Source organism: Sus scrofa, chromosome 5, assembly GCF_054392235.1.
Source record: "Sus scrofa isolate SSC_HxYL_T2T_F1_AM1 chromosome 5, Sscrofa_HxYL_maternal_Yorkshire_Landrace_v2.0, whole genome shotgun sequence".
Classification (NCBI taxonomy): domain Eukaryota; kingdom Metazoa; phylum Chordata; class Mammalia; order Artiodactyla; family Suidae; genus Sus; species Sus scrofa.
The window spans coordinates 73,545,292-73,560,552 of record NC_139387.1 but is presented as its reverse complement, the minus strand read 5'-3'; the positions used below and the strand labels follow the sequence as shown (position 1 = coordinate 73,560,552).

Here is a 15,261-nt window from a genome sequence, read left to right as displayed (position 1 = left end):
CCTCTGAGCACGGCTGTGTGCCCTCCAAATGCCCTTGACAGAGGGGAGGGCTGGGGGTGGGGGGCAGATGCTGTCACAGACTCCAGGGGAGCCATGCCTCCCTCACTCTTGTAGGGTGAAATCATGGCTGCAGCATGAGACACTCAAGAGAGACACTGGCAAGAACTCGAGAGGCACCAGACCGGGGCCGGGCCAACCACATCCCCACGCTGCAAATCCGACCCAGTGCCTGTTTTCATAGAGCCAGCCAGCTCTGAACGGCCTTTATATGTTTCAGTGGTTGAAAAGAATCTCAAAAGATGAAGATGTGGTGACACGACATTCAATGTCAAAGTCAGTGTCGGTAAAGACAACTGTTTGCGACGGGGCCACGCTCCCCTGTTTTCACACTGCCTGTGCTGCTGTAACCGAGAGGACCCTCCTCCAGGGCCCTCCCAAGGGGTGGGGGTGGGGGGCAGACCCTCCTGCATCCTCTGCTGTAGGTCCTCTCCGAAGTATCAGATAATGGTATCTGATGCCCATTTCCGGAGTTGTTTTACAGATGCTAAAACCCCCAAAGGGAAAATGCTACCTGCTCAGGACTTGCCTGGGTACCCCACCATCAGCCAATCAGGGAATCGTGCATGAGCTGACCACACACCCAGGGACATCCCCTCCCTCACCTGGCCTTTAAAAATTCTCCTGAAACCCATCAGGGAGTTCAGGTGTTTTGAGCAGTAGCCATCCTGCCCTCCGTTGGGCCCTGCAATAAACCCCGCACATCCCCGCGTCCTAGATTGGCTTTGCTGCACAGGCGAGCAGACCCAAGGGGGCTTCAGTCACTCTGCAACAGAGCTGAGAGCCGTGGCTCCTGGGGGGCACAGCCTGGGCATGGCTCGGAGCTGTGTTGTAAAGCTACAAGTCAGTGCCTCCCACCTTTGTTCCAGAAGGTTCTTGTCCATGTTTCATGGAAGTCATTTATGTTGCCATCACCCTTTCCCACCCTCCCGGGGAGTGACGGCGTCAGACATCAGACAGAGAAGACAGCCCTGGAGTCTGACAGCAAGTAAAGGCCCGAAAGGGATGAACCCAGGAGATCCAGCTCCCAGAGGAGTTTGGCTGACTCCTCCTTCCAGGACGGCATAGACAGCCTCTTTTCTGTTAAAGATTTCACCCCAGGCAGGTCCCAAGCCTGGAGAGGGAGAGCAGGTCGCTTACCTGCATGTCGCTCCTGGCGATGAAGCCCTTGCCCCCAGCGTCGCAGGTCTGGAAGAACTCCTGTGCCTTCCTCAGCATGGCCAGCTCTGCTGGGGCCAGCTCCTGGGTCTCCTCCTGTGGCAGGTCATCCAGGGAGCCTGGGGAAAGCCCACTCCCCCGGGACCCCCGGCCGGGTCCCTGGGGTCTGTGGAGCACTCTCCTGTCGGGGGTGGCCATGCAGATCTGTCCGTTGCTTCCAGTCGTTACACGACCTGAACGTGGAAGATGAAAGAGAGAGAAGAGTGGGTGCAGTGGGGATGGAGGGAGGCTGGAAAAGGATGACAGGGGATGGGGACAAAGGGAAATGTGCTGTGACCCTTCATAGATCAGCTGGTCCATCAGTGAGAAGATGGAAAGAAAGCAGACATTTCCAGATTGAAAGGAGGAGGCCAGAGGCATTCTCCCCATTTAATCAACAACAATGCAGATCCCAACAGACCAGCCACCATTTCTCGAGTGTTCACCTGGAGGCAGGTATCCCACCAACTGTGATGCACGACCTGGGCAGAATGGCTTACAGTCTCCCTGCTCCTGCCAGGATGGTGTCAAGGTCTCTGGCATCTAGTGGCACCTACCCGGCCCCCACTCAGCCCTCCCGGTCAATAGTCTTTCCTTACGTGTTTTCTCTTGCCAGGCCCCTGACGTCCTCCACCTTCCTGGAACCTGACACCCCCGCAGAGGTAAGTACAGATGAGGAAACCGAGTTTAGGGGAGGTGAGGGAATGGGATCAAGGTCTAGCAAAGGTAGGGACCTCCCAATCTACACTACACTGCCTTCCTGTCGTGGGTCCCACCTGTGGTCTTGCTCAGTCTCTTCATCCCCAGCTGATAATAACCTCAGTCACTTCCCAGAGGCACAGCTTTCATTCATTCATTCATCCTCATCTCTTGACGGCCGTCTGTTGAGCTGACACTGAGCTAGGCACACACAAATGCAGCGTGGCCCCTGCCCTTCGGGATCGAGCTTCTAATGGTGAGATTTCAATCCTGCCGACCGAATGGAGGAAGGTGCTTTGGCTTAGGTCCCTCCTCTGGGTCCCTCAAAACAGACCGCACAGCAGGAACTAGTACTGACCAGCTATGCAAGCTTAAGAGAGCTCTGAAGCCACTCTGGGGATGAGTAAGCCAGATCTCTCCATTCCAAGTCTGGTTTTCTCTGGCTCCCTGCTTTCCTGGCCCACGTTCCACCCCTGGCATGAAAGAGGCAATCTCATGGTTCTAAAGGAGCCAGCTCTGAGTGCTGGCAGACAGGGACCATGTCTTGCTTGATTTTAACCCCAGTTCCCAGCTCAGAATAAGGTACATGGTGAGTGCTCATGGACTGGTAAAGGAAGGAAGACCGATCTTTTGTAAATGCTTTTCCTTTGCAGGGAGGCCTGAAAGCATTTGCATTTCAGTCAGATAGTTCTCTAGGTGGGATTTTTTCATCTCACAAAGAATAAGCCCAGGAGTTCCCGTCATGGTGCAGCAGAAACGAATCCAACTAGGAACCATGGGAGATCAATCCCTGGCCTCGCTCAGTGGGTTAAGAAGCCGGCATTGCCTTGAGTTGTGGTATAGGTCGTAGATGCAGCTCGGATCTGATGTTGCTGTGGCTGTGGGGTAGGCAAGCAACTACAACTCCGATTTGACCCCTAGCCTGGGAACCTCCATATGCTGTGGGTGCGGTCCTAAAAAGAAAAAAAAAAAAAAAAAAAAAGAAGAAGAAGAATAAGTCCAGGAGTTTCTCTTGTGGCTCAGCAGTAACAAACCTGACTAGTATCCATGAGGATTCAGATCCAATCCCTGGCCTTGCTCAGTGGGTTAAGGATCTGGCGTTGCTTATGGCTGTGGTGTAGGCCAGCGGCTGCAGCTCTGATTCAACCTCTAGCCTGGAAACTTCCATATGCTGCACCTGTGGCCCTAAAAATCAAAAAAAGAATAAGTCGGGACTTTTTCCAGAAAACCATGGAATAACAGGAACTGAATTCATCTTCCCTGCTGAAATAACTAAAAATCTGGATAAGATACATACTTCTAAATGGTTTTTAAGACACTGGACATCAGGCAATGGAGATTCTTCAGCAGGGCCAGGATGAGGGCGAGTGGAGGGAGGCTCTTGATAAAAATCTGTTGTATTTCTGTATACCAGCCACAAAAAGTTAAAATTGAAATAAAAATATCATTTATAGTAGCATCAAAAATATGAAATACCTAAGGATCTACCTGACAAAAAATGGGTAATCCTTATACACCGAGAGCTAGAAAATGCTGATGAGAGAAATTAAAAGAAGACCGAAATAAGTGGAGAGATATGCATGTTCATGGACTGGAACACTCAATCCTATTAAGATGTCATTTCTCCTTAAATTCTCTTATAGATTCATCTCAATCCCAATCAAAATCCCAGCAGATTTTTAACACGCTGATCTAAAATTCATATGAAAAAGCAAAGGACCTAGAATAGCCAAAACCATGTTTTAAAAGAAAAACAAAATTAGAAGGCAAACAGGACTTGATTTCAAGACATTATAAGGCTACAGTAATCAAGCCAGTGTGGTATTGGCATAAAGACAGAAAAATAGATAAATGAAACAGAATATAGAATAGAGAATCCAGAAATAGGCTCATATACGGAACTGATTTTTGACGAAGATACACAGGCAATCCAGCACAGGAAGGATAATCCTTCCAGCAAATGCTACTGGAATAACTGGATATCCATTGGCAAAAAAGAAATTTCAGTTCATACCTTATACCAGGTACAAAAATCTACTCACAACAGATCATACACCTAAATGGAAGATCTAAAATTATAAATTTTGAGAAGAAAACATCTTTGTGACCTTGGCTTAGTCAAATATTTCTCAGTACAATAGCAATAGCATAATCCATTAAAAAAAAAAAAAACTTGATCAACTCACTTCATCAAAATCTAAAATTTCTGCTCTTTGAAAGATACCATTTAAGCTACAGAGAAAACATATTTGCAAGTCATATATCTGGATTTTGGTCCAAAGTGAATAAAGAGCTCTCAGAACTCATTAATAAGAAAATAAACAGTTAAAAATTTTTAATGGACAAACGTTTTACAGGCATTTCACCAAATGAGATATATGGATATCAAATAGCTACATGAAAATGTTCAACATTATCAGTCATAAGGGAAACACAATTTAAAACCACAATGAAATGCCACCATACTGTTGTGAGAATGGTTGAAATGAAAAAGACTGACCAAGTCTTGGCAAGGATGTGAAGACACGCATATGCTGCTTGGGAATGTACACAAAATCTACAGCCCCTTCAGAAAATACCTTGTGTTTCCCTAAAAAAGCCAAATAAACTTTTACCATCCTTTCCAGCCATCTCACTCCTAAGTATTTGCCCAAGAGAACAAATGCATATGTCCATACAAAGACGTCTCCATGCAGCTTCATAGAAACTTTATTTGCAGCAGCCAAAGACAGCCCACATGTTCATCAGCAGGTGAACAGGTAAGACTGTGGTGTAAACGCACACTGAGATGCGACTCTGCTTTGAAAGGAAGGAACTATGGACCAAGTGACAAACTGCATGAAACTCAAAGTAATCACGTGCACGAAAGCTGGACAAAGAGAGTACATCCTATTTGATTCCATTTATACAAAATTGTAGACAAAGAAGGCTATAGTGACAGGAAAGAGATAGGGGAGGGTGGGGAAGGGTGAAAAGAAGGGACTACAAATGGGCCAGAGGGCATTGGCACCAACCTGGATGCAACTAGAGATGCTCATACGAAGTGAAATAAGTCAGAAAGAGAAGGACGAATACCATAGGAGATCACTAATATGTAGAATCTAAAATACGGCATAAATGAACCTATCTACAGAGCAAAAACAGACTCACGGGCATGGAGAACAGACTTGTGGTTGCCAAGGGGGATGGGGAGGGAGTGGGATGGATGGGGAGTTTGGGGTTAGTAGATGCAAACCATTGCATTTGGAGTGGATAAGCAATGAGGTCCTGCTGTGTAGCACAGGGAACTCTACCCAGTCTCTTGGGATAGAACATGAGGGAAGATAATAGAAGAAAGGGAATGTGTGTGTGTGTGTGTGTGAGACTGGGTCATTTTGCTGAACAGTGGGAACTGGCACAACATTGCAAATCAACTATGCTTTAATAAAAAATAAAAAAGGTTGGATAAAAAATGGGCAAGAGGAAACTTTTGGGGGTGTGAATAATGTTTGAGATCTTAATTGTGGTGATGGTTTTCTGGAGACGTACATATACACGCATTCAGACACACATGCATATGTATACGTGTATATACAAATATACATCAAAACATCAAATTACTCATTTTAAATATGTTCAGTTGATTCTATGTCAATAGCTCAATAGATCTATTTTGAAAAGAAAGAAGAAAGGAAGGAAGGAAGGAAGAAAAGAAAGAAAAGAGGGAAGGAAGATAGATCCAGCCAGACCCGTCTCATATTCCCTAGGACTTGCAAATCTAGCCCTGCCTGTTGTGTTTATCCCACAGGATCCTGGTTCTTCCTTTCACGTTCCATTCTGGCAGGAAGGAGATGGCTGAAAAGCAAGCAATTTCCCTGTGAAAACCCTCAGGAGCTAAAAGAACTTTGAAAGTAAGGATGCAGGGCAAGGCCCGGCCGGCAAACCGGTCCCCTTCTTTCTCCTCTGGCTTGGTTGGCAATCCTTGCACAGCATCCATGAGGTTTCCAAGGGGAATGGAAGACAAAACAACAGAAGTGCTTCTACTTTCATTTCAAAATAAAACAGAAGCACAGTGATGGGCTCGGCTGTCTCACATTTGGATGGAGCCCAGTGATGCTCTGGGCTCAGGGCTGGACACAGCTTTGTGTTTCAAATGTTTTTTAAGCCACCAGTCAGTACACCCATAACAGGGGAAATGGTGGGATGGGTTCCAAAGGCAGACGGCAAAGGCCATCACCGTTACCTGCCCATCCTGAGCGGAGCTGGCAGACCGCTGTTCTCCCTCCGGAATGGTTCCATAAAAGCCTGTATACGCAGAAGGAAATTATCCAGCCCACAAATATTTCCAGGAACACTTCCCAGGCTTCCAAAGTAATTCACAGTTTAGTAACTGCTGCAATCAGAACATTCGTGGACCAATCCTTTCTGAAGGCTCTGAGCCTACTTCCTCCTCATTCTGGGCTCTGTGGGGATGGAGTGGCTGGTTTTCGCTCCCCACCACATCTGAGGCAGACTTGAAAGTCACCCAGATCTCCCTCGAATCTCCTGCAGTGCATACGGAAGATGCCAGAAGACAAGGAAATGGTGAGCCCCCCCATCCCCAGGGTGACGTGGACCGGGCACTGACAGCACCGCAACATGGCTCTGGGCCACCCACAGGCCAAGCAGACAGACCCCAGCCCTCCGCTCCCCCACCTGGCAATGCGGATGACAGTTCCTACTTCCTGTGAGGACAGGACAACTTAAAAACACATAAAACACTTGGAAACTATGCCTGGCACACAGTAAGCGACTGGTAAATGTTAGCTCTTACAATCATTTCTAAAGCATTTTCAGTATTATTCTTTTTAGTTCGAAATTCTGAGAATAAGAGGACTCTTTGGGAGGTGATAAAATAATGAAAGATAAACTCGTAAGGGTGCTAATTATACTTTGCAGTTTAAAAATTTTCACTTCTATCCTCTCATTTCCATAGCGATCCTGTGAGGCGGTCAGGACTGGCTGTCTTTTGCATCTTTTATTATTGAGACTCTCAGGCTCTGAGAGGTTAAGCAACTTGTCCAGGGTTATCAAGGAGAGCTGAGGCTCCAGATCACCACCACGGAGAGTAAGACAGGAAACCAGAAGCACACTGGGGATATGTTTGTTTTCTAGGACTCAACGAAGAGCACTTTTTCGTCCCTTCTCCCTTCTGTAAGATCGCACCGCAGGCTGTTCCAACCCTCTGCATTGTACACGCCTTCTGGGCCCAGCTCCAACACCACCTCCTCCGAGAAGTCCTCCCTGATCACCCGCCTAGACTGTTTTGGCCTCTGTCCCTTGAGTACGTACTCTTTCATGCTTTATAAGCATTAGGATGCTTGGTCCATTTGGCTAGATTTTTAAGAGCTTATGGTGTGTCTTATTTCTTCCACCAAGGTGAAAGACTTATCAGTAAATCTTAGTAAGTATGAAATTGATATTTGATCGTTTAAACTTTTTTTTTTTCTTTTCTTTTTAGGGCCACACCTGTGGCATGTGGAAGTTCCCGGGCTAGGGGTGGAATCAGAGCTGCAGCTGCCAGCAACACCAGATCCAAGCTGTCTCTGCAAACTATGCCAAAGCTTGTGGCAACGCCAGATCCTTAACACCGGATCCTTAATGGGTCGTCGAACCTGCGTCCTCATGGAAACCAGTCCGTGAGGATACTAGTACAGGAATTCCAATATTTGATCACTTAAATGAACAAATTCTCAGTCTGGTACTTGCATAAACCATGGGCTCACTAAGTGTGTCTTGGCTTCCTAACCGGCCTTGGAGAGTGAGGGCTGGGAGGGGTATTTGAGGACCAACAAGAAATCTCTCTCTGGGAGTTCCTGCAAGAGTCTGGGCTCACTGAAATTATTCCTTTGAAGGCATTCCCACTGTGGCACAAGAGGATCGGCTCTGGAGCACTGGGATGCAGCCTGGCACAATGTGTTAAGGATTCAGCAGCGCTGCTGCAGCGTAGGTGGCAGCTGTGGCTCAGATCTGATCCCTGGCCAGGGATCTCAAGACGCCATGAGGTGGCCAAAAAAGAAGAAATCGAGGGGGGGGGCTTATTCCTTTGATGTGCATCTTAACTGTCAATCCCTCCTGTTTTTCTCCATCCTGAATCCCCTCAGTGGTGGCTGCTGTGGCTGATGGCTTGAGATTGATGTTTACTAAAATGGCAGGTGACGTTTTGCGGTCCACAACAGGTTGGGGTTTTCAGCCTCACCCCCCACCTCCATGAAGGAAAGATGGGCTGGAGATTGAGTTAGTCACAAAAATCCAATGATTGCCTGCCCGTGTAATGAAGCCTCCGTAGGAAGCCCCAGCAGGTAGGATTCAGGGGGCATCTGGGTTGGAGAACCCTGGGGTGCCCCACCCATGCCACACCCCGCCTTCCCTTGCCCTGGGCATCTCTTACTTCCCGCTATCTTCCCCCCCACACCCCCACTGGCTGTATCCGTTATAACAAACTGGTGGTGGAAGGAAGATACTTTTCCTGAGGTCTGAGAGCTCTCCTAGAGGGTTTTTGAACCTGAGAGCAGGGGGCTGTGGGAAGCTAAGAATTTATAACTGGCTCGTCAGACGTGTGGGCGTGTATGGTCAGACCGCCCATGGTGGCAGTTGGCGTGCTCTCTGCATGTTCTCTGCTGAGCCAGTGCCTGCCCCACCACACCTACTCCTGTGCCTGACCTTCCCTCTTAATCATACAGCCTAGTCCCAGTGAACGCCTTCCTACTTGCCCAGCAGTGACTGCTCTAGCCTTTAGCTCAGAATGTCTCCCCTACGATGTTTATCAAAGGCGTGGGGAGGGACTGATTCCTCTGCTGCTTTTCCTCAGCAGCGATGAGCCAACCTGTGTCCACCCCCCCCATAACAGTAACCTCACTCTTCCCCAGTAGACAAGACGGTTGCCAGGTCCTGCCTGCTGTGTGCTGTCCACGCTGGGGTGTGGCTCCAGGACCCTTTGGCTTCAGATATGTAATCTCCCCCATCCAACAGGCCATTAATGTATCTGCTGCTGCTTCCCCAGGCCACCAGGAAGGCCACATGCCCCACCAGCCCCCCGAGAAGGCAGGTGCACGGATGCACTTTTGAGAGGATAACTCGTCACTCTGCATGCCGTGGCTTATGCAACTGCTGTATCCCAGCTCCTTTTTCCTCGAATTAGGTCCAGTTTCCTGGTCTGACCTCAAGGGAGACAGCGGTCTCTCCCAGGACCACACCACTGTTATTCAACATACCCGTTCACACTTCTCTTGCTCTGTTATAAGCGACATGAAAGGCCTCAATAACGTTTTGGGGTCTCCGTGAGATGGTTGCTGTTCACCCTAATTCCTCTCATAATTAGTGGTTGTAAGCCACTTTGAAGATAAAAGGTATTTTATAAGAGCTAAGTCCTATTGTGATTAGCTTTCCAATATTTCCTTGCTGATGAGCATATCAAAGCCAAACACAGCCTCAGCATGAGATCTGGTGGTTAATTAGAGGTATTTCAAGGCGGCTGGTGTGTATTAAAGACGCTGCTGCAAAATTTATCAACATTAAAAAAGCGCCTTTTTCCCCAGCAGAGAACAAGCTCTTTCAAAAGGCTGTCAGTGCTGATGCCTGCCAGACGGACAAGGACCAAGCACTAATACATCCTCTGGGCCTGGGAGAGAAAGTCTCAATAATTGCACCTGCTTTTGTATAATATCTTATTGTCAACATGGTTCTGTGCCCCGCCCCCGCCTCCCCTCCCCCCCCCACCCCACCCCTGCCCCCTGGTCCCCCGCCCCAGCCGCAGGCTCATTTTGTTTTGTTTTCAGGATCATCCTGTGATATGGACAAGCAAAGTGACATGATCCCTGCCTGGCACATGAGGAAGCTGCAAAGTGGTTTGGAGGCAGAGACATCTGTGTGGTACAGCTGGATACAGTAACAGATGCAGTTACCGAGGCAACACTGTGGATGTCCAGTCCGCATCCCCGCCAATATTTGTGCGCTACCTTCCATCCCTGACCTTACTCTAGCTCTCTGCCCCGTGACCCTTAGAAGCCTGACCCTTGGGCTTCCGGAGTTTCTTTGGTCCATATGGACAGAACCAGAAGTGTCTGAAGTTTCCCAGCCAATGTCTGCCTGGTGTGGAAGTGGGGAAGCCTGTTCCCTAGTCTCCAGCACGAACAACTCGAGTTGGGATTTACACATGTGTGGGGCCAACCTGGGGCCCCGCATCACACTCTGGCTTCTTCCCCGCTCCTGTCCTACTTCTTTACTAGGTCTTCCTGGAGCATTTCCTTAATAGATCACTTGTCTGGGGAGCTCTCTCTCAGGGTCTGCTTCTGAGGAACCCAGCCTAAGACAGCTCTCCTAACTCAGCATGAATGAGAACATTCTGCATGTTTTCTATTCAGTACATGCTCCCGGATCTCCTTAGTTCTAAACCTTCCCTGCCAGGTCTAAATATCTATCTTTTTCTGTGTCCACCCCTAAGCTCCCAGTCCTTAGCTCTTTACTCTCAAAACCCCTACCTTCCCTTGGATCATGAGATCCAACTCCTTTGGAAAAGCCATCTGTGGGCCCTCCCTGGACACATGGAAGGCACTGAACCAGACAGATGCTGTGGGAGACACAAAGATACAGTAAAGAGCATCCTTTTCCTTAACGAACTTACATCTTGCAGGGGGAGAAGATGCACATACTGGAGTCAGAGGCTGTGCAGAAGCAAACAACTCTGAGTGGTCCCCCAGAGCCAAGCACTGCCCCCAACACTCCCTGCCCTGTCATTCTGGCTCCTTCATTTCATCTTAAATGTTTAAGAAAATGGAAGCCAGCCCTGGCAGAGATAATTCAAATGAGTGGATAGTCCAAAAAAGAGCAGCCTGTATTTAATCTCAATTTGAGTTATAATTTTTTCAATAGCAGTACTTCAGGAAGCAGCTTCAGAGAGGTTAAATAATTTGCTGTAGGAAAACTGCTAATTGTGACAGAGTGTGGATTTGATCCTAAACCTGCTTGATTTTTTTAAAACCTCAGTTTCTTAATCTGTAAAATGGGACCAATGATTCCAACTTTGCAAAACTGTTATAAGGATTTAAAAAAATAATACAGAGTTCCCATCATGGCTCAACGGTTAGTGAACCTGACTAGCATCCATGAGGATGCTTGTTCCATCCCTGGCCTCGCTCAGTGGGTTAAGGATCCAGTGTTGCTCTGAGCTGGGGTGTGGGTCGCAGACATGGCTCAGATCCTGTGTTGCTGTGGTTGTGGCATAGGCCAGCGGCTACAGTTCTGATTAGACCCCTAGCCTGAGAACCTCCATATGCCTTGGGTGCGGCTCTAAAAAAAAAAAAAAAGAGAGAGAGAGAGAGAGACAGAAAGACCAAAAAAGCAATACAATGTATCAGAAAAATCTGAGACAATATCCAAGACAATAAGTGCTAAACACTAAGTGACTAGTGTTATTATTCCCAGAGGTAATTGTACTGAGCCAAAAGGTATTGTATATGTCTATTTTGAAAGCTCTTAATACATATTACCAAACTGCTTTCCAAAACAAACAAACAAACAAAAGGTTAAAGCCATGACAGTCCCACCAAGAGGACTCATGTAAAATGCAAACCTGACCATGCCTCCCAGTTGCTTTCAGGATAAATCCTATAAACACAGGCGCACCACCTCCTTGGCATCATCTTCTCCCATCTCCCCCAGCACATTCTCCTCCCTGTTTCAGCTCCTTCATGCCTTGGCATCGTCAAACATACAGTTCACTCGCCTGACATGCCTTCCCTGTGTCTATGCTGCGTCCTCTGAATGCTTAAGAATTCCTTTGAGGGCACTTTCTCCGGAAGTCACCCTGAGCTCAGCACAGTCCAACTTATGTGCTCATCCTTTGGGCTTCAGAAGCCTCCTGGGCTTCCACCTGCTCTAAGACTTCCTTGCCTTGCCTGTGCTTTTCCCATCTCGCACACACACACGCACATAGGGACCATATCTCATTCCCTGCTCTTAGCAAAATCTCTGGCTCCTTGATGAAGCTGAATAAATATCCAGCTCATGTTCTCTCTTCTGATTCAAACTGAAGTAGAAACAAAAACCAAGAACCACTGTTTAATGCGCAAATTGCTAAGTGGGGCAGAGGCCACTCCAGGGGCTAGATTCCAATATTTTCTCCTAAGTCACAGTTTTGCAGGGATCGCTGTGAGTCTGGACAGCATTTTAGTGGCTGGTAGAAAATGAGAGGAGAATGAGGATAGTGGTTCCAGCCTGCAGATAGAACCGCAGTCGGCATCTCAGCCAGCAGATCCCAGATTTTCCCCGTCAAACCTCTAGACTGAGTTTCCTTTCCATGCCCCATTCTTTTCTATCTCAAGTTTTTCTATCAAGAGGTAGGGAAGAACATGGTACCCTAGAAAAGATTATACTAGGCATCAAAAAATCAGGCTCAAGTGCTAAATTTGCCAACATGTGACCTTAGGGGAGATTGGTCCATTTCTCTGAAAAACTGGAGATAACTGTTCCCCATTGGTCCCATGGGAGAAGTGTCAGATGGGGCACTGAACGTGAACGTGAACAGTGATGCTCTACACAAACGCAGACATAGTCTCATTGCTATGGGAGAGGTCGGAGGGCAGAGGAAGCAGGGCAGAGAGGTGGGAATCTGCTCCTGGGAATGAACGGCTCAGCTCATCAAGGCTCTTCTGCCCACATGTAACTAACTATGGGTAAAAAAGATCTAGGAAAAGTGACAAATTTCCTCTTCCAGAGTCCTTCCTTAAATACACTTAAGTGATACCCACTTGTTTCACCAACTTTCCCAGTGGAGTGGAACAGACCTCTGTCATCTAGCATTTAAGAAGCTGTGTTCGTATATCCTTGATGGATGAAGAATTTTGCAGCAAAAATACTTATAAACCATATTCAACAGCACCACTGAAAGGGTCATACACCATGATCAAGTGGGATTCATGCTTTGGTTGTAAAGATAGTTCAACATACACAAATCAGTCAATGTCATACATCACATTAATAGAATGAAAGATAAGTCATGTGGTCATCTCAAGAGATGCAGAAAAAGCATTCAGCAAAATTAACATCCACTCATGATTAAAAACCTCTCAATAAGTTGCGTATAGAAAGAACATACCTCAACAAAACGAAAGCCATGTGTGACAAGCCCATAGTCAACATCACACTCAATGGTGAAAGGTTGAAAGTGTTTCCTCTAAGATCAGGAACAAGACAAAGGTGCCCAGTCTCACCATTCCTACTCAACATAGCACTAGAAGTCCTAGCCACAGCAATCAGGCAAGAAAGAAAAAAAAGGTATTTGGAATTGGAAAGGAAGAAATAAAATGGTCTGTGCACTGATGACATCATTTTATAGAGAGAAACTCCCAAAGATCTCAAACAAAAACTAGTAGATCTAATCAATAAATTCAATAAATTATAAATTAAAAAAGAGAAAGAGTAAGAGAGATAAATGCTGGCAAGTATGTGGAGACAAGGGAACCCTTGCACATTGTGGAGAATGTAAATTGGTGCAGCCACTATGGATAAGAGTATGGATAAGAGTCCTTAAAGAATTGGAAATATAACTACCGTATGATCCAGTAGATATACTTCTGGGTATACATCCAAAGGAAATAAAATCACTATCTGAAAAAGATATCTGCCATTTCCATGTTCACTGCAGCATTATTTACAAAGCCAAGATATGGAAATGACTTGGATATCCATCAACAGATGAATGGAGAGATTATATATAAAATTCAGGTATAAAAAAAGAAGGAAATCCTGCCATTTGCAATGAAGGGCACTGTGCTAAGTGCAATAGGTCAGACAAAGACAAATATTCTATAACCCCACTTTTACGTGGAATCCTGAAAACATGCACAGCACAGATTGGTGGCTGCCAAGAATACGGGTAGAAGGTGGGGGAAATGGACAAAGGGGGTCAAAAGGCACAAATTCTAAGATAAATAAATCCTGAGGATTCATGTACAGCAGGTGACTGTAGTTAATAACACTGCGTTGCATATTTAAAAGTTGCTAAGAGAACAGGTCTCAAATGTTCTCATCACAAGAAAGAATCATAACCATGTGTGACAGGTGTTAAAGTAAGAGTGGTAAGCTTCTCACATCTATTCACACACATAGATCACATCATTCTGTTGCACACCCGCAACGTATGTAATATTATGTGTCAATTGCATCTCAGCAGAGCTGGGGAATAAAAGAAGGAAACCTTCTCCAGAAAGCGCAGGAGGAATGGCCAGTCTGATGAACTCAGCTTCTCGAATCTAAGCGCCTGCTGAGGATCCTCGTGACTATTAACCTCAGCAGCAGGGACTCCGGCCCAGGGCCTGGGTTGAGGGCTGTGGGAGGTGGAGAGGTCCAGGCAGCCTGTCCACTCCCCTCACAGGCCCTGGCTCCTTAGAGGATGGGGAACTTTTCATGTCTAGGGGATGCTTTGCTGCCAATGATTTGAATCCCATGTGGGAAACACACAGAGATAAGAACCTTGTTTCCACTGGGGCCACAGTGGAAGGTGTTTTATGGCAATTTAGAGAAAATTGGGAGAAAGCACCCCAATAGCCCCATTAGCACTGCAACGTCTCCGAAGCACACAGGCCCAGTCCCATCCTCTTCCAGGTTTTGGAGATGAGGAGGCGAGGAGGAGGGATAGTGGTGGGAAGTCGGCTTAGCCACAGAGTCTGGAGGCTGTGTCCAGCCCAGTGGGGGAAGGAGGGGGTGGCCTCAGGGCTAACTGCCCCCCCGCAGAAGCCTCAGCTCTCAGCGGTGCTCTAGAACCCTCTGCATGCAACCCACAAATGCTGCCTGCCTCCCTGAAGCTCACCCTTGAAGGCAAAGATGCAGAATTGTGGCCAGAATCTCTGCGCTTCCTAAGAAAGACACACAGAGTACTTGTCAGAAGAGCCCAAGATCCCCAGGGGGAGAATAAGGTGAGGATGCGGGGGGAAGACCAGGCTTTGGGGCAGGATGGGCCTCCTTGCCTGGGGCGGCTGGGGATGCTACGACTGTGAACCCAACCTGGAGAGGGATTCAGCAGAATGCCTTGGCTGCGTGCTAAGTCCCGGGGCCTGTGTGTATGCCTGGAAATATTGGGGGGAGCCATGGGGATCACAAAGGGGGTTAGAATGATCAGGCAGACCAGGTGTGTGTCCCCACATCTCCCCTGGCAAATTCACCTGAAGCAAATGCTTTCTATCCCAAGTGAGGCAGCGTAGCACTAGGGTGCTGGCTCATTCATTTGGTGAGTATTTGTTACATGCAGGCACTGTTTTAGGTGCCAGAGACAGTAGGCAAATCTAGCATGTT

General features: G+C 47.2%; 1 protein-coding gene across 34 annotated transcripts in view; it reads right to left on the bottom strand.

The window, feature by feature from the left end:
• Positions 1–15,261, bottom strand: part of CRACR2A (calcium release activated channel regulator 2A) — a 176,244-nt gene that overhangs the window by 83,693 nt on the left and 77,290 nt on the right. For all 34 annotated transcript variants that reach the window (XR_014845478.1, XR_014845465.1, XR_014845468.1 and 31 more), the window contains one exon: positions 1,198–1,448. Coding sequence is in view for 9 of the 34 variants with exons in the window: in XM_085025159.1 (XP_084881285.1) it covers positions 1,198–1,448 (251 nt within the window). In the remaining 25 variants the exon portion in view is untranslated. The remainder of the gene's footprint in view (positions 1–1,197; positions 1,449–15,261) is intronic.